Source organism: Arctopsyche grandis, chromosome 13 (assembly GCF_051622035.1).
Source record: "Arctopsyche grandis isolate Sample6627 chromosome 13, ASM5162203v2, whole genome shotgun sequence".
Lineage (NCBI taxonomy): Eukaryota > Metazoa > Arthropoda > Insecta > Trichoptera > Hydropsychidae > Arctopsyche > Arctopsyche grandis.
Genome location: NC_135367.1, coordinates 16,429,152 through 16,447,740, shown reverse-complemented (window position 1 = coordinate 16,447,740; position 18,589 = coordinate 16,429,152). Strand labels below are relative to the sequence as shown.

The following is an 18,589-nucleotide window of genomic DNA, read 5'->3' as shown; positions in this document are numbered from 1 at the left end:
CTTTCTTAATGGTCTTTATTTTTACATTAAAAGGTCATCAAGTGTGTCACTTTTAAAAGTGAAATTGTTTTAATTTTTTTACTTCCTCATATTCTCATATGTCGGTATTACAATGAGGCCCTTTATTTTTTGAACTTTTCAATCCATATCTATAGTTCGATCTTGACCCACATACAATCCCTTTTCGATTTTATCGATTACTTCAACGCTTGTTCTTAATTTTGTATCTATAATAGATCCGTACTTATGTACATTGCTCTAGGCCATGCAATGCATATCGATAAATCACACCCGATATCAGAAGTCCCACACTTTGTATACCTACTGTATCCATTTGGATACCGGCATTTTGCGATCATCGTCAATCGATGATGATGTATTAAGTGCTTCGGATTCCCGTCGACTTTCACGCGGCTCTTTTATCTCCTGTGCCTTCGCGTTCATTATCTCTTTTCGTTTCTTTCTTTTTCCACAGTCCGTTTATCTCGAGCCTGGGTAGAAAGCGCTTTTGCATCTCTCTGACCCTTTCGATCAGATAATTTGGTCGTCGGTTTTCTCGTTTGCTTACATCCACCTACCTACCTGCCTGCATACTCTCGTTACACTCGCGAATGTTCGAAACCCGCGTGACGAGATCTCTTCTCTTTTGACCCGTGATGTGCATGTTACGTGAAGGGATTGAGTCATTATTGAACGAAACCTTCGAAACGTCTTCATAGTTACGGTAGTTTTGTGGGAAATTGCTTGTACATACATAGAATGCTGATGTAGTCATCGTTGATCGAGAGGTCTTTATCATGAGATGTCTGTATATGTACTTCATGTGAGATTGTTTTGCAATGTCCGCTTCTATTTATTGACTCTTCGATTGCACCTTATTGTAGAGATGATGAAGAGTCATGTATGTATATATGTACGATATTATAATTGTGAAATCTGTTTTGTAATACGTCAACAAGAGAGTTGTGTAAATGAAGGGCGTGTAGGTACTTCTTGATTATTTTAATCTAAGCCGCTCAGTCGTACATATGTATATTCTATTTGAAGTCCTTCCTCATAACTAAGTTATATTTAAATTTAAGTCCTTCCCACAAAACAATTTGCTCAAAGTATATATTGCAAGCACATATTAAAATATGAATTTTCTTCGACAGACAGAATAAGATTCAAGATGGTTTGTTACTACAGACTGGTTGAATCAAAAACCATGGGGGTTTTTATATGCATATATGATCCTGCTACTTGAAGTATGTTTTTTATTTCAAAAGTTGAACCTTAATTTACTTATTACTAATTCTAAATAATTTATTGTTTGTCACTACATACTATACGCATTTACATACTCGAATATCTTATGGCACTACTAAGTCAAATACAAATACATGCTATATGTATATTAAGAAATTCATGTTGTTTTCAATAAAAGCTACTTCTAGTTATCAGGTTGTTTATTTTATTCACGTAGGACTTACAATTATGTGCCTCCGCTTTGGGCTCAGAAGGTTACAGCATTTGGAGCACCATAATCGGCTTAGCTCGTAATCTGCAGTGACACACGCTCAACCTACTTTCGCCCAACTGAACTGTACCTACATAGTTTGCGAATTTAATACGTCTACTATCGTTAGAGTTGTATAATAATCTCTAAATTTTTATGAATTTCAGGTATTGCAACGTGAAGTCCAGTGGCAAGGCCGCATCGTCAGCTCGGTGGTGAGACTCTGCAGACCTGGAACCTTGGAAGCAGCAGCTCGTGCTCTCGAACACCGTTGGCACGTGCTCTATCTGAGGGCTTTGGAGTGGCAGTTTCATCTGGAGGCTTGCTTGGCTCGTATAGACACACAGGTCAGTGCCAACTTTGCGTTGTCCAAAAGTCTACAAATAAACGTGACCGAATCGTTCGGTTTTCCCCGTTTCTCATACATATTATAATCACTTTCATCTGGAGATCTCGTATGCTGGTCGAGTCTCATGGTGCGGTTTGTGGTCTGTTTCCAACTGTGTCTCAGTATCAGCACTGTGTCATTAACTCCTATTGCGAATTAGCTTCTGCGCGGTCAAACGTTTTACATCCCTCAATGTTACCAATTATTTAATTGTATGTATAATACGACTTTAAGTTGTGAGGTTGAGTTATACATATGTATTCAATATTTTTAAATATATTGTTTAAAATCCTGTCTGCATCAGTGCTGATTCTACGCCACTTTCTCGATTGTTATCGCGTTGTTTCATCATGCATTGATGATTTATGTGTAACGAACCTGTCAATCCTTTTTACGGTCGATGATGAGTTATATTCGTCGTTTGTATCTTCAAAGTGGTTCAAGTGTGTATGTGATGAAACCATAGCATCGAAGACTTGCATTGTGTACCAAATTGGATCTTCTCTAGGCTAGTTCTATAAGATGGTTGTTGCAATTTTATAGTACCAGTTAAACTCTCTAATGATGAATTACGGATTCATACGACTTTCATAGGTTATATTGCGGTTTCTGAGCTAACTAACTCCACAGGTTTTCGATCTCGCACGACCATAACTCGTTACAAATCCCATATATCGTCGCACAATATTTTTCTATACGTACATATGTACTTGCCCAACCAAACGGTGTAGGATTCTTCAACCTTGAAAAAAGATCAAAAGATTTTAGCAATCTCATACCTGCCTTCAAAATTTTGGTGGGAGTGATCCACCTTTTCAGACTTCAATTGGAACGACTTCGTACAAAATTTGATATTTGATATTTGATATTATTTTGTAAACTCCAATACTACTTAGAGCAGAATCTAATCTACTACTACTACTAGAATCTACTACTCAAGAGACAGGCATTTTGAGTATCATTTGCGTCTGTCAGAAGCTTATAAGGAATATTCAATGGTGCCAATTTATACTACATACACATTGAACTTTCCCAATTTTGACAAGAAGTAGATTTTGTTTGCTGCTACGGAATATTTATTATTTTAGGTTAGGTTAAGTTAGAGGCAGTACCAATTAACTCTTTGTTACATAGTTTTTTTTTATTTAATTAATAGATAAAAGGAATATATTTTATTTGTATCCGTGATCAGACATAGGCCACGTATAAACATACCACATAAAATAGCTCAACTCCCGTAAACGAGTTGGATTTGAGCTCTCAAAGTTGGTCCGGTGACAATGTCGCATATGAAAATCTCGCACACTTCACGAAAATCTCGAATACTGAAGATCTGACACTCGAAAATCCCACCCATCGAGAGTCAGAAACGCCAAGTATCACGCTAAAGAGAATCCAAATGCCAGATATTCCGTTTTTCGTGGCAACAATTATCATCAAAAATCTCCACCTTGATTTGACTCATGTACCTTTCAGTTGGTTATCTTAAACGTTCTTAACAAACTGAGCCATCTTGCTCATTATTTATATTTACATCCGATTTTTGACATTCGGACACGCACCTGCTTTCCTAATTGGAAGTGAGGCGTTTCGGGCAATATTTACATACATAATTCGACATTAACAAGACCATTACGTTGTTTAATACGGTCTATAAAACACGATCCATTTTAACTATATATTTTTTTAGACGTACATTCAATTTTATTAGCGTCGTATGGGCGTGGAACATCACTTTATACCGGAACATAATAATAACCCTTACGACTCGCGTGCCTGGTCCTAGCTATACCTGCGGTGTATTTTTATTGTAATTTATTGTGTCGCGGCTATAGTTCTACATATCGATCACGTTCCCCTCTTATTTGTAGTACATACAACATGTTGTAGTTTTGCATTGGAAAACTTTCGTGTCGTGACAATTTGTACGCCCCAAGTCGACTGATTGTCGTCGAAAAGAAGATTTAGAAACCGCGAGGTGAGTTTTGTGGTACTTTGTCGCTTTTGTGCCGTAACCACGACCCATTGTTCTGAGACGAAGAAAGTATTCGATGATTTGAAAGTCTTTTCTTCGCCGATGTATTTCTTTGTCGTTCACACATTATGCCCCGTGTCGAGTTTGCATGGAAATTGAAAGTCCTCGTATTGTCTGTCGTCTCTAACTTCAACGCCGTTAATCTTGTATGCAATAATTTGCATGTGAACTTCAAATTGAAACATTATTCTTCGTCCGTGTATAATTTATTACTAGTTTTCTGTAAGTAGGAACTCAAATAAGAGAATTAAATTATATTCCAATATTTCTCTACATGGCAACTATGTATGTATGTAACTTCCAGACTCTTTCCAGCAGCATGATATTTCTGAATTCTATCTTTCTGTTTTTCAATGATCAGTTAGGGCGCAGACACACAGTGGTACGCGGCACGTGTTTTCTTTTAGATAGTTTCGCAAAAAACGCTAGTACGCTAGCACGCCCGATTTATGCCATACCATATTTAGGCCATCTGGACCAAAACTCACTGATATAGATATTTTACATTGGCATTGGTTTGCCAGTGCTCAGTAATGGTGATTCCTATATTTGAAGAAATTTAGAAGAAACTTTTTTAAATAATAAGATTGTACGAATTAACAATTAAATGAGTATACACCCATCACACCTAGTCTACCTAAGCATGGTGTGCCGTACGATTCAGTCTGTCTGCGCCTTTGTAAGTATTGTAACGCATATCACGTATAAACAGCAGAATAGACTAGGGGTTAGCATATATGTAAATATATAATGCTTTGAACAAAGTGGTCACAGGTTCAAATCCCACTGGTTTCTGCTAGCCATACCTTGGGTTTGTGACTTCAGGTCGATCGTTTCCTATCATAATTGGCCAATTCATCTGATTTTCATTAAAACGGTTCCAAAAAATTGGCAACCTTACTCATTTCTCGCAAATTCTCGAGTTTTCAGCAATCTCGAATTTCGCTGAATTGTATAAAATGCTGCAAATTTACAAATTTGACCATAAATGTCTCTGTGGATATTAATTGGATTTATGTACAATGTTTCTGGCCAGGAAGGCGCATTGGGGTTACCGTTTAGGCCTTCCTGGTATAAATTAAACATAAAATAAAATATATTATGTAACTGGTGCTCGTCAACCACTGGTTTACTATCGCTTATCACCTGATCTCGCGTTCGCGCCAAAAAGGCCTCGACGTATGAACAAGCTGTATACAACGGCCAATAAGGTCTCGCGACCAATCGACCAATGATCTCTCTGTTCGGAAAGTACCCTATGGATATAAATACTAGGTGGTTTTGGTCCGAGCTTCATTCAGAGCTGGCAGGCCGACGGATCAAGAACAATAAACTACCATTACTATAGCGTCTTTTACTCCGATCTCGTGATCCCTCTACACGTCCACGCTACAGTATTATGCCATTCACCTTAGGCTGAGATGAATGTGTGTCCGTATGGCCAACGCTATAGGCTAGATATGTCGTCCGTATAACTCTTGTCCCAGATCTGCCCACAGCATCGACCGCGACCTGTCACGGTCAAACTTGTCAGCAGCAACGTAAAGGTTAACGCGCTCCAACACTCGACACAACAATGGATATTATCCATATGATGCAACGCTCTTATAGAAGTACTCGCGCATAGCACATCCGAGCAACACTTGCCATTTGTCATCCAGCGTCAATTACTATTGACTCCATATTCCTTTTATGGTAATCTCTCCTCACGTATAATAACCCACCGGGAAGAATTTCGTTATCTGTATACGACCGTAGAAAGAGTCGAATCTTGCATAAATATCAAGTCGCTTTCCATTATTGTGCTCTATCTCCATGTTTGGGTCTACGCAACGTGGCGTTGATTAATCGATTGTGTTTGTTAACTTATGGCCAGATTCAAAGTATCCTGTGGCTCTTTAGTGGACAGTTATAATGCGTATGAGATATTCTAAGTATGTAGTGTTGTTCACCGTGATCGATGTTGCTATTAGTGGGTGTAGTATAAATGTTTGTATTGTTTGAAAGCATACTTTTCCGAAGCGGCTTTTGTGATTTGAATAAGGGCCCAAGGGCTGTTAGCTCTATTTGCCCTTCCATTACTGTTTTCTATCGCTGTTGGGGTAAAATTTTCAGCTCACCCACGTGCCGTGCATAAGTACTTGCTAGACTCAAAGTCAACGTACAAATAATAGCCTCATATTTCTCAGGTCTCGCTCTCTCTTACCTCTGAGAAATTTCGTTTCGTCTTCACTCGAGAGCTATTTCCCTTTTTGCATCTTCTGGGTCTTATAGCAATGTGTTCATTTCATTTCAAACATCATGGTTCATATTCCGCAATGTTTAATTTTTTTTTCTAGTATGCGTATTTTTTTTAAATCAGAAAGAAACTATGATGATACTCCTCGACAGATTTATTAGACCCACAAGATTTTAATTATAAATTATTGCTAGATGCTTTTACATATATGTATATCTAAAATGCCTCTTTGCTTCTTTTATTCTTAAATTTTATTTACCGATTTTTTATATTATGGATAAAAATTAATTTATAAATATTTTTTATTTAATCCCAAACTTTGTTAATGCGAGATAAAAACGGGACTATATTACTTGCTCCAAATGAATCTCGGGCATCAAAAAAAGAAGTCAAATTAAATTGAACTGTAATGCAATATCAACTATGAAATCTGGTTAGAGACAGATCAAATTTAAACCCCCACTTTTTTGTAGTTTTTGCTCGTGCATAATTTTTGCATACATTAGTACCAACGTGATTATTGTAGTAAACTACCGTGAATTCAATTCAAATACAAATTTTTACATAATTACAACCCATCTACACAGTTAATCTTCCACCGAAACAAGATTAAAATCAATCCAAGTTTACAATTTTGTTGTTTTTAAAAGCTTTTTATTAGCTTCAGTCTGTTAGTTCAGTGACATTGCTGCCGATCAAAAAATTGTGATCTTATTTTGAACCACTTCCACTCTTCAGGTCGCTTTGATATCTTACCAACATACGGTGGTTATCTTACATTGAAGTAAGTTAATGTCTACGACATGAAGCTAGAAGAGTTTATTAATTAACAACATCATTAAAAATTACATCGGAATCTCGTGTGAGATTGAAGCCGTGACACCTAGCTATCCTAATACGTCTTTCTACCACCCCTTCACAAATCACATGATAAATAGTTTCCGTTGAACCATATGTATGTATGTATGTAGAATCAGTGTCAAATCCTCCCAACACTTAAAATTTCGGTTTATATAACGTTAAAATAGTTGAAGTTTGTGTATTTATAGTAATAGAAACCCTCTTGAAACTCGTTCCCCTTTTAGTTTCAAGTAATTAAGTCCCCTTATACTTCAATTAACACTCCCCAGACGAACATAGTAGTCCATTCAAATTCAAAGCGCACAACAGTCTGAAGCTGAGCACAAGTAATACTCACTTTAACCCTTTCGCGCATTTCACCAACCCATTATTGATCTTCAGTGTACAGGAATAAAAATAAAAATAAAAAAAAAACCTTGTAAAAAACGACCACGATTGTTCAGACTGACGTGTCGTGCCAGTCGAAGGTGTGGCCCTTTAATGTGCTCTCCCCCGTCTGTGCTTCTATACTGATTACTATGTGAATTTATAACGCGTTAAGATCGCATAATCCTCCTGACGCTTTCTATTTATGTTTAGATTATTCAAATGTGTCCAATAATTAATTTCATTTTAACGCTGAACCCAGTTTTATCGCATCCGCTTCGTACGGTTGGACTTTGCCGAGGTCAAGTTCTCGGTCAAGTTGTATCTTCCTCCTTTAGTCGTGTCCTACTATCACTGCTACGAATACGAGTTGTTTATTTTGTGAAGCTTCTAAAATAGATGTACAGAAACACTCATAATGTTTGCGCTTCGAAAGTCGGTAGCTAAATTGTAGTTGTACAAGTACCTGCTGCTTCTTGGGTTCACGCTTTCTTATTTATGTAGTGTGAATATGGAATTTTATTTATTCAAATTCTTGTTCGTGGAACAGTACTAGAATATCTTTGATTCTATTTTTTAAATCCCAAACCAATCTTAACTGACCAATGATTTTGAACTACAAATTGTCTGGAGCACTGAAATCACATTCTGATCTTAAACTATTGAAAAATTATCTCTTCATGATTGACAGCTTCAGATCAATAAAAAATGAATGTTTTACATAACATTTTTATTCACAACATATAATAATAATACCCATTTATAGAACCATTGAATTACATTCAACAGTTACGTGACTAGAGCTATGATATTCTTCTTAAATTTCCATGCTTTTATAGTATCGTTTTTCAATATTTTTATTCATTGTTATTTTCACACAATACATAAATATATTCACGATCATTTTGGTAATACAATATACACAGCATATACTTCTGGCACTCAGCCTCCCCTAAAACAATTTCAAATCGGTCACACTGTTGTTTGCGCAATGCACAACTGCTTCAATACTCAATAATAATGGGTATGGCATATGGTCTAACATTTTATTATTATTATTTCATAAACACTATCCTTTTAACGTTTATTTTTGTGTGCGCATTCTGAGGCACGTGTGCACCTGGCTCCCTAAGGACTAACCGCACACACCTGCTCTTTACCTGAATTTCCTCTTATGCTCCACTTCATCCAGTAACGCGATACTTCAAGCTGCATTCTCGTATCAGATTCATCAAATTAATAAAAAAAATCTGAGTGCTCCTTACAGTCTACATTGCTCAAAAGCGTTGTTCTCATTGTTCTGGGTTATTTGACCTGTCAGATTCACCCTGATCGTAGGTAATGTGCGCACGTGCTATATTTTCGAAGGTAAGTACCTAGGGTGAGTCCATCAATCAGCCTGTCATCCTCATTGCATGTGCAATACTATCACGAGGTCGACCCTCTATTATTATATGAAGATGGTATCTTACAACCAGTTTGTAATATATTAACGCCTTCGTTACAAACAGTATCCAAAACTTACAAATGAGGAGAGCTCAAGTCCTGGAGCTTGGTGGAATGCGTGGGTGATATGTTCGTTGGTTTCATCAGCAACCAAGCAGGTGGTTTATTCCTTCGATCGTATACTACGAGTATTATGCGAAACGCTGATCCTGTTCTGTGATAAATTCAATTGAAGTAACGTTGCCAACCCACGTTTGTGTTTGAAGCACTGGTCGATTTCCACATATGATTTTTTGCGGTACTCCAATCGTATGTTTCTTTGGTCGAGTGAAATGGTTTCAATTTGATATTGATATTGTTTTTGACTTGGTTGAACCTTCTGGTGAAGATTTGGCAGCTGCTTGCTTTTGCGGTTTGCGGTGTTAAAGTCCAGGTGTTAAAATTTCGTTAAAGAACATCCACTTCATAATGTTCATTGTTTTCCGCGTGTCAGTGATTTTCAAACTTTGGGACGGCTGGATTTTCAAGAGAATATTAAGTCCAATAATTTTCACTGGTTCCTTCTTATCTTTTATATTGACGCATTGTTCTTCAAACTTTTATATACATATATGTAACATTTAGAGTATATTATATTAACAATACTAAAATTTAAGCGAAATCATTTGAAGCTCAATTATATCATTGAAGTCTTAGATTTTCATCAAGTATGATCTTTTTTACTATGTAAAACAGGGCTGTGGAGTCGGATCAAAATTTACCGGCTCCGATTTTATTTTATTATTTGACTCCGACTCCAAATTGAACGACTTTAATGTAATAAATATAATAACGATTGTCAAAATACAAAAAATTGAAGGAATTAAAAATTGACCTGCAACCCAATTTATTGAATTATTGGTAATGAAATATATATAAATAAAAAGCAAGTACATAAATAGTGTACATATGTGTATGAATTTTATACACAAATAAATCAATACGAAAAATGAGAATAAGACTAAAGTATGAGACGGAGGAAACATTGATTTTGGTCACAAAACATCAAGATACCTGCATTTCAACGATTTTATTTATAATTTAATTTAAAATCATGATTTTTATAAAAAAAATTATCAAATTAAAATTTATTAGTGGATTTAATTCAATAAAATAGGAGACTGTAGTTGAGGCATAACGTAATACTATTAATTAAAGAAAATAATAGATAGGAGTTGGAGTCGGTTTATTTTTTATGACTCCGACTCTACAGGCCTGGTATAAAAGGTAAAAATTACTAATAAAGATTAATAATCGTAACTTGATCTGGATTTGCTAAAAATTTGTGTAAAAACTTATTATAAAATTATGAAAGGGAAAATATTTTGAATTCAAAGTTAAAACAACTATGTATATGTATGTCGAGTATTTTACTTGGAACATTAACTAGAAATAATGCAATCGTTTCTACATTTGAAACTACATTAACTTATAATGTATGCACATGTGAATTTGTTCGTTTCCCTTAGCTTTCTCTCTCATTTAAGATTTTTCCTATGCATTTTACCCATTGGATGCGGTTGCAATGACAATTTATTTTGCTCTTTGACTTCAATTGATCACAAAGCCGACTACGAATGACGACACTGTCCAGTTTCCATACGAACGAGCTCAACGGTGACTCAACTCGGAGACAAATTGACGGTTTGACTATAATTTTAATGCGATTATATTCAAATGGTACGTGGAAGTCTATCATTCAAGTCCGATTCACGGCGATCGGAGGGATATCCTCGAAAATCTAAGACACCCACGTGAAATGTCACCAGTGAAAGCTCTCGAGCTTTCATCGATACGCAGCAGCCGTGTTGAATCCTGGTGTTGCGTTCTTCGGCCAGATGTTTATCTCGCGAGGCCCGCGGCCTGCAATTACCATAATGTGGCTCGTGGATCGATTATCGTCCCAGTTCCATGCGAAGCTCCATACAATATAAATCACCGTGATAGGAGAGCGCGAGAACTTCACTTCGTCTTCTTATTTGTATGCCTTTATGCGCCCATCCGAGAGATAATTAAGTTCTAGATACGAAGCCTACAGTGCTACCGCCTATTGAAAAAATGCTCTATATTCATCTCCTACTTCTATCAAAAGATTAATAGATTATTGATGCGTGTAATCCATCACTGGCTCATTGTAGTGCCAATAGAAATTTAAATCATATTTTATTACAGTGCTATTATCGTTCTACTTTGGTTTTGCATACTGTAATAAATTATTATAGGTATCTAGTAGTAATTAGGATATTAATATTATGTTGATATCCATTTAATTTAATGTTACATATTTCATCTCAAAGCAATTTACAGTAATAACAATTACATTAAACTCTCTACTACGACATTAAACATTGAAATATTGGACTAAAAACTGAATAGCAATGTTAATGTTTGAATATGTATGTAGATCGTGAATTGATTTAGTTCAGCTATGTACATGCATTTTACTTTTGATAAGCTTGATCGATTGGATCTTATATACATATGTATATCTTGACTTGAATTTTAGTTGACACTCATTAAGGTTCGTTTGTACCAGTACATCTCAAGTCGGCAACTGCACGTAAACAGCAATACGAAAAATATTGTTTAGAACATTATATATGGATTCATTCATATGCTCCATAATGTGAGACGTATCCGAAACAGCAGTAAACGATACTATCTATTCATATTATACAGCAGTGCATGTCGCCGAAACGTATCTAGCAAATTGGTTTTCTTTGACCACTGTGGAAATTTTTACGAATGATGCGACGTCATGGTGGCAAATGCACCCGCACTAACGGAAGTGATTTCATGTGCATATGAATATTTTCAAAAACGTAATTTTATGACAATGTCAACTGGATGCAAGCAATATTCAATATTCAGTCAACTCTGTAATGTATATGTAAAACTATTTCGCCTTGCACTCGTCCGAAACAAGTGTGAACGTGCCGAAAACGGGCGGTGCTGTATAGTATGAATAAAAGTAGTCATATCATTGCAGTGCTGTGCCGAGCTGTTGACTCTAAGATAATATAAACGGACCTTTAAACGTTGATTAATTATCTATAATAGTATTTTATGATAATTTTATGAATTTTGTACTCAATAGTGAAACTTAATAGTAATTCGATAAAGTACTTGCTTATTGGAGGAGACTAGGATACTTAGCTAATACGGCTTGACACGATTCGAGTAGCTTGGACGAGTAATTTGGATGCTACTCATAGCGTGGCAACAGGCGATCCAAATGCTTTTGAACGTTTTTGACGTCCAAGTTACTTGTCCAAACTACTCGCATCGTATCAACCTTCTTGACCATTTTCAATGTTGTTTGCTTTTCCACTTTATCTTCTCCCAGCCAAAACTTACGAGTTTACTGATGATCTTATCTATCTATTTCAACTGATAATTGCAATTGCGGAAACCTGCAATGTCTCTTAAATTATTCCTTTATTTTAAATGATCTTATCGATGTAACTTCCTTATAGCATGTTATACACAAATTGAAAAAGTGGCTCTTGAAATCAGACATGCCACGCTGGAAACGAGAAACTTTTATGCTCTCAATAAACCATTTGACTTGAATATTTTATAGTGCAGTAAACGCATTGTCCTTCCATATCGATTTCAGTTAAAAAGTCATAAAAAGCAAAGCGTGACTCACACGGTGCAACACATTTTCCACATCGTTTTTCCCCTTTACTTCGGGACCTTCACGCGTTATGAAGCAACGCTGGAGCACCAACCTTTCCGAGACGGACAGACAGACTATGCAATTTCTACAGATCTCGATAAAATGGCGTATCGTGACAATTTTCCGCCGATTCTAGTGCCACCCTTCTTTGTGTCTTACAACTTACATTGAAAATTGTATTGGTTACCCAACTCGATTGTTGCACCTATTGTTGCCCAACCGACTATCGGCATTTCGCTCCTTTTACGATCTATTATATCTGTCCGTATCTGTCTGTATTTCCTTAGAATCTGCATGTTTCTGCAGTTGCACAATTCGCATTATGCACGTGCTACCATACAATTGTACGCTATCTGGATATCAAGGATAATTTATATGATGAATCTCTGGGTGGGTGAAACCTCAAAGAACATGGCCAAAGCATCCTGACCGCAAACATCACCGCAGTACGGCAATTTGCAATTACAACACGACCGAAATCGACCTCTTTTTACTCGGATGAGGGAGATGTAGACGCAAACGTGATGTGTCAAAGGTGTTAAAACACAATGTATGAAAGTTGGAATTAATACGTTTGAAAAGTATCTGGAAGAAGACGAAAGTTGAGTTCAGATGGAAGTTGCAACTTGCAAGTAAACACGTTTCCAATTATTATATAGATACTTGAATGAGAAAACTTTAATTGAGTTTCAAAGGTACAACTGCCGGGTTTATAGGGTCATCATTTGCTAATCGCTTCCACTTCAAAAACAAAATTAAACAACTTTGCGACTACTCTAAATTGCAACCAATCGTATGATGTTTTCTCGGGCAGTATTTTGTTAGTCAATCATTATCTCCCTCTTAACACTTTCCTTACTGTGCTAATAAAATCCGCTATTCACTGTAGTGGACGCCAAGTATCCAGTTAAAAATGTATGTTTTCAGTTAAAATAATGCAAAATCTGCGAGGTTAATTATTGCAATTATGTAGCTATAAAAATATTTTTATCTTGTATTAAATGTCTAATAATATAAAATAAGTGCAAGAAATATAAATAGCGACTAAAACAGTCCCGTCATACCAAGGCGGATTTCATTCCCACACTGACCGTTGATCGCACCGTACTGAATTTCCACCCTCTCTTACGCATCTGTGAGGCTCGTGTTCAAAGGGCTTCCCGCGAAAATAATTATTTCTGTTGATATTGATCGATGTTCTTATTTCGTAATGACATAATTCGAATCATAGAGGCTTTGTTGAAGAATACATATGATTAAACGTCACTGGTGAAACTGCTACCCAAAAACTGACAGATGGGTGTCTATGATTTGTTATTGAACCACCCTAAAATAAATATGTATAAACCAATAATGGGATAACTAGCAGTTTTTTTAGATAGCAATATACACACACATGTTGCCAGTGATGTAGGTTATGTACTTCCGATTTCACACTCTAGAAAATATCTTTGTCTGGACAATTTTGCATAATCATTGTATGACATTTACGGAAAAACAATTACGAAACCCCAGTACTCGCTTACTTTAGGTAGCAAACATTGCTCTTACAAGTGGTAATTGGTTCGTCACGTTTAGTCGTCGATTAGTACACAGCATTATCGATTCCAGTACTGAAAGACCGTATCACGACCCAGCTGAAAATTAGCTCGATTAACTCGTTCCCAGTGCAAAAATTTAACGAGACAAAGTGCAATGATGCAATTTCGATTGTGATCAGCGCAGTTTCTTCGTGTCTTTGGCCGCAAATGCCACTGCACCCGTCTCCGTCATCGCAGTCATCATCTCACTGCAACATTATATCATCGAATTCATGACTGGTGAGACCTTAAAACCAGAGAATGGTAGCTGACGATATTGCTACCGCAGTTGTTGTGGCAAAAACACTACCACTTGAAAGCGCTTTTATCGAACGTTGATGATGTGAACAACCTTGAAGCGTTTGATACAAATAAAAAGAAAATCAAATAAGATCACGTAATCCACTATTATGTGTGTTTCCTGACTTGTCTATTTCGATAGACTCGAGTACTACGGATTTTTTACGATGACAGGGTTTAAAGGTTAACTTCATATCTCCCACCTTCCTTCCTGGTGATTTATCTTGATTTTGCTACTTTAAGCAACAAAAGCTCATAAATTATCTGTAAGATAATTTAAACAAGACAATGTTTGCACTTATGCAACTAGCCTCTGGTTAAAATTAATTCACTTCAAACAAATCCAGCATCTGGACGTGCTATCTGATAGACTTTCAGATACAGGTCTTGCATCGTGCGTCCGATGCTATCGAAGGGATCGTTTGCATTGTGCAACGTTTTCACCGGTCTTCTACTATTATTATTATTGTAATGGATCACTTCACGAGTTTCGATTGCGTAAGCGTGTGGATAATTAAAGAATCCGTCATGCGTGGTTCTCCTCGTCTTCTTTGGTGGTTTCGTACTTGATGATGGGCGTTGCTCTAAGAGTTTTCTGCTTTCACGAAGATCTCGCTTTGATTCAAATGTACTTACGTATACTTATTGTGTATATGTTTGGCCCTGCGTGAGCCACTTTCTCTTGGTTCGTTTTGTCGCCCTTTGAAAACCCGAAAATTGTATTATGATACCTTGCCCGTGATGACCTAATTGTTATTTGACGCCTGGAAGTAGTAATTTAGCTGTCTGAAATTGAAACGCAACACTTCTAATCCCATTATAGTGTTAGGTGAGTAATTGCATTATGATGATGCCGAATTGTCACCTTTGTTACGCAACAATGCACTACCTTCCTATTAATAATGCCTGTAATTTATTTTTTATGGGTCCTTGGATGATAAATGCCATGACGTGTAAATCTCCAATGATAAATGACAGTTTCAGATGTGCTTATAACAACAATGTTCCTCTTACTTGCTAATTAAATGTTAGTGAATATGCATCATGACCCAAAATTATTATGCAAATACATTTCTAAATTACGTTCATTTATCCTTGAATGAACGTTCATTTTTTTCATGAATGATATTGTTTTGCATTGTGTACTTTTGGATCTTAATTCCACTTTTATTATATCCTCTTAGTAATTTTCCTTTTAAGGCCTGCGCAGACACACAGAAAGGTACATACATACACGAAACGTGTTTTTTTTTAGCTAGTTTTGCACATGTAAAAAAACGCCAACACGGCTGATCTATTATATGGCACCCAGGCCAAAAATCACCCGTCGGTATGTTTTCGGTGATATTTTATCCTTGTATTGACATAGGTTTGACAGTGATCGATATAGGTGATTTCCATATTTGAAGACATGTAGGTGAAACTTTTCGAAATAATAAGATCGTACGAATTAACAATGACCTAAAGAAACACCATTCCCAACTGGAAAAAACGCACACGTGAATATTCATTGTGCTTGCACCATAGACAACTAAAGTCCTGGAATCTTAATAAACAGGAACATATTTGGTTTGGTGAGAAGTCCTCAAATTCTTGCAGAATTCAACTTCAGTGTTCCCAGCCAACATTAGATGGTCAGGTATATTAGTTTCCGCAACTTGTTATCTTCTCCTGTGGAACGTACCAACTTTATGGCTTCGTCACCTGTCGCAAGGGCTATCAATTTCCTCAACCAGATTCTTGTTGGATTGGATTTATTTAATATTAAGAATACCAACCTGGTTGAGGGATTGTTTAATTTGAGATCGTATGTGTTCTAATGTATGTATTTGCTTTTATACATATGTATGTACATACATATATTGATTTATTTGCTATCTTTGCTTATTATCTTATTTTGTTTTTTTATCCATAGTGACGACATGTAGCAATTCTGTAATGTCACTTTAGCAAAATTTTAAATATATTAAAATAAGTATGTAAAAATGTAATGCTTAAAAGAAGGATGGGAATCCCATTAAAACAAATGCTTTCGAAACATTGTCTTCCCCCATCTACATATTCTCCTTTCAAAGAAACATACTTTAAAATTATGTTTTATCTGTTCCGTATATGTATAATTATTTATATTTACTACTTAATATTAAAATTATATACGAGTTAGGCTGTGCACATGTCCCAAAACTTTTCATGAAGCATAATTAATACGACGCCAGGAAATTTATTCCTAATATAGCATTCAAGTTTATATCCTACCCAGAACTTTTACACCCCTTTATAACAAAATTGGGTACGATTGTTGTATTCCTAGTGGAAAATCACTATATAATAGTTCGAATTCAGCCTCCTCCTTCTCACTTGAGTGCGTCACAAATTGTAGTTTCCGGAAAGTTCGACTTCACCGGTCGTCCTTAACCCAAATAATTTAAATTTGTTCCGTGAAATGCTCCCATCGCACGGATTTTTATACATAGCATGATGGCCAGATTGTGGACCCACGTCACGGCCCGTTTGCCGCATATCTCCACGTAACATCATCCAAACCACCCACTGCTCTAATGATGATGATGATGATGGATTCACTTCTTCGACGAACGATTCGATACCCATATTCCAATATTCCGCAATGAACTTACACACTTTTATCGCAATGATGGTGCACTATTTTCCAACAAATATCAATCGATGGATATCGCTTCAATCTGCTTATGTAAAAGCCCTTCAGTGTTGTTTAATTAGAAAAACCCATTAAAAAGTACAACTGAAAGTACTCTCACCGTTAATTCTCAATTAAATATGTTTGTTTACGATGTTATCTCTCGCTTACACTTTCTTTGATTTACTATTATGACTCGACACATTAACTCTATTCAAAATTGGCTCAATCAAATCATTCAATATTTGTTCATCGCTTTATAATCCAATCAGTTTTGAGTAGCACTTCAAACAAAGCGAAATTAAATAATTGGGTTTTAAAATCAAAAAACTACTTTCCTCATCTTAGACATGTATGATACATAGTAGCGTTTTTTGTAATACAGTAGAACCTCGATTATCCGGATTGTTAAAAACAAACACAAATTTTACGATTTTGCTGCTTTGAAATGCATAACATAAAAATTCGAAAATAAGGAGCAATGAGTCAGACGTTTGTTTCTTGAAAACTTGATCGTGATTTAAATATTTATTTTTAATATTTCCAATATAGAAAAGAACAAATTAGATAAAATCAATGCTTTAAAAAGCGGAATCTTAGGACGTTTTTTTGTCAAATAAATATGGTAGGTATTGGAACGTCAACGATCTCGGATATGAAAAAAAATTTTGTGAGGTTTACTGATTCCTTAATGTCAGAAGATGAAAGCTCAGAGCGTAAGGTTATGAATAAAAAATCATGAAGTGAAGAAGTCGAAGAGTATTTTTATGTGATTCAATCAAAAACGATCGTCTGAACAGACAATATCTGGTCCATTATTGTATGAAAAGTATTCGTGATTTAGCAGCTTCAAAAATACCAGCTCACTTTAAGCAAAAATCCACAATTGAATTTCTTAATAAAGAATAATTTAATATGGATCTTCATGTTATTATATATATATATATATATATATATATATATATATATATATATATATATATATATATATATATATATATATATATATATATATATATTATATTTAAATGTAGACAAATAAAAATTATTCATACTGAATGGACACGTCTTTCCCAGTCAATTGTGATTTTTTTGATTATCCGGATTTTTCATTATCCGGACTACCTTATCCCCAATTAGTCCGTATCATCGAGGTTCTACTATATAGGGTAACGTGTGTTGGTTATTGGGACACGAGTCTAACAAGCACGTGGGTGATATTAGTATCTATTGATAGGACACGAAGTCGTTTCTCGTATTCGTCGTCTTGGACGATGATGATGGGGTACATGGAATGCGGAGATGCAGAAGACCGCAGCACGTGATCTGGTTCATGTCCCAAGTCAAAACCGTGTCCGGCTCCACTTCGTATTCGTCGTCATCATCATCATCATCATCACGACTATTCGTCGTCGCGAGTTCTCCACCTTTCGAGCGTTCGTATTTCGTGACAAAGCCACCTTTTTATCGTTCGTTTTGCGTGGAAACCCTTTTTGAGA

General features: G+C 36.0%; 1 protein-coding gene across 3 annotated transcripts in view; it reads left to right on the top strand.

Moving 5' to 3' along the window:
• The window catches only part of klar (klarsicht), a 246,236-nt gene that overhangs the window by 190,267 nt on the left and 37,380 nt on the right, over positions 1-18,589 (top strand). For all 3 annotated transcript variants that reach the window (XM_077445079.1, XM_077445078.1, XM_077445080.1), the window contains exon 10: positions 1,666-1,845. In XM_077445079.1, coding sequence (XP_077301205.1) covers positions 1,666-1,845 — 180 coding nt within the window. The remainder of the gene's footprint in view (positions 1-1,665; positions 1,846-18,589) is intronic.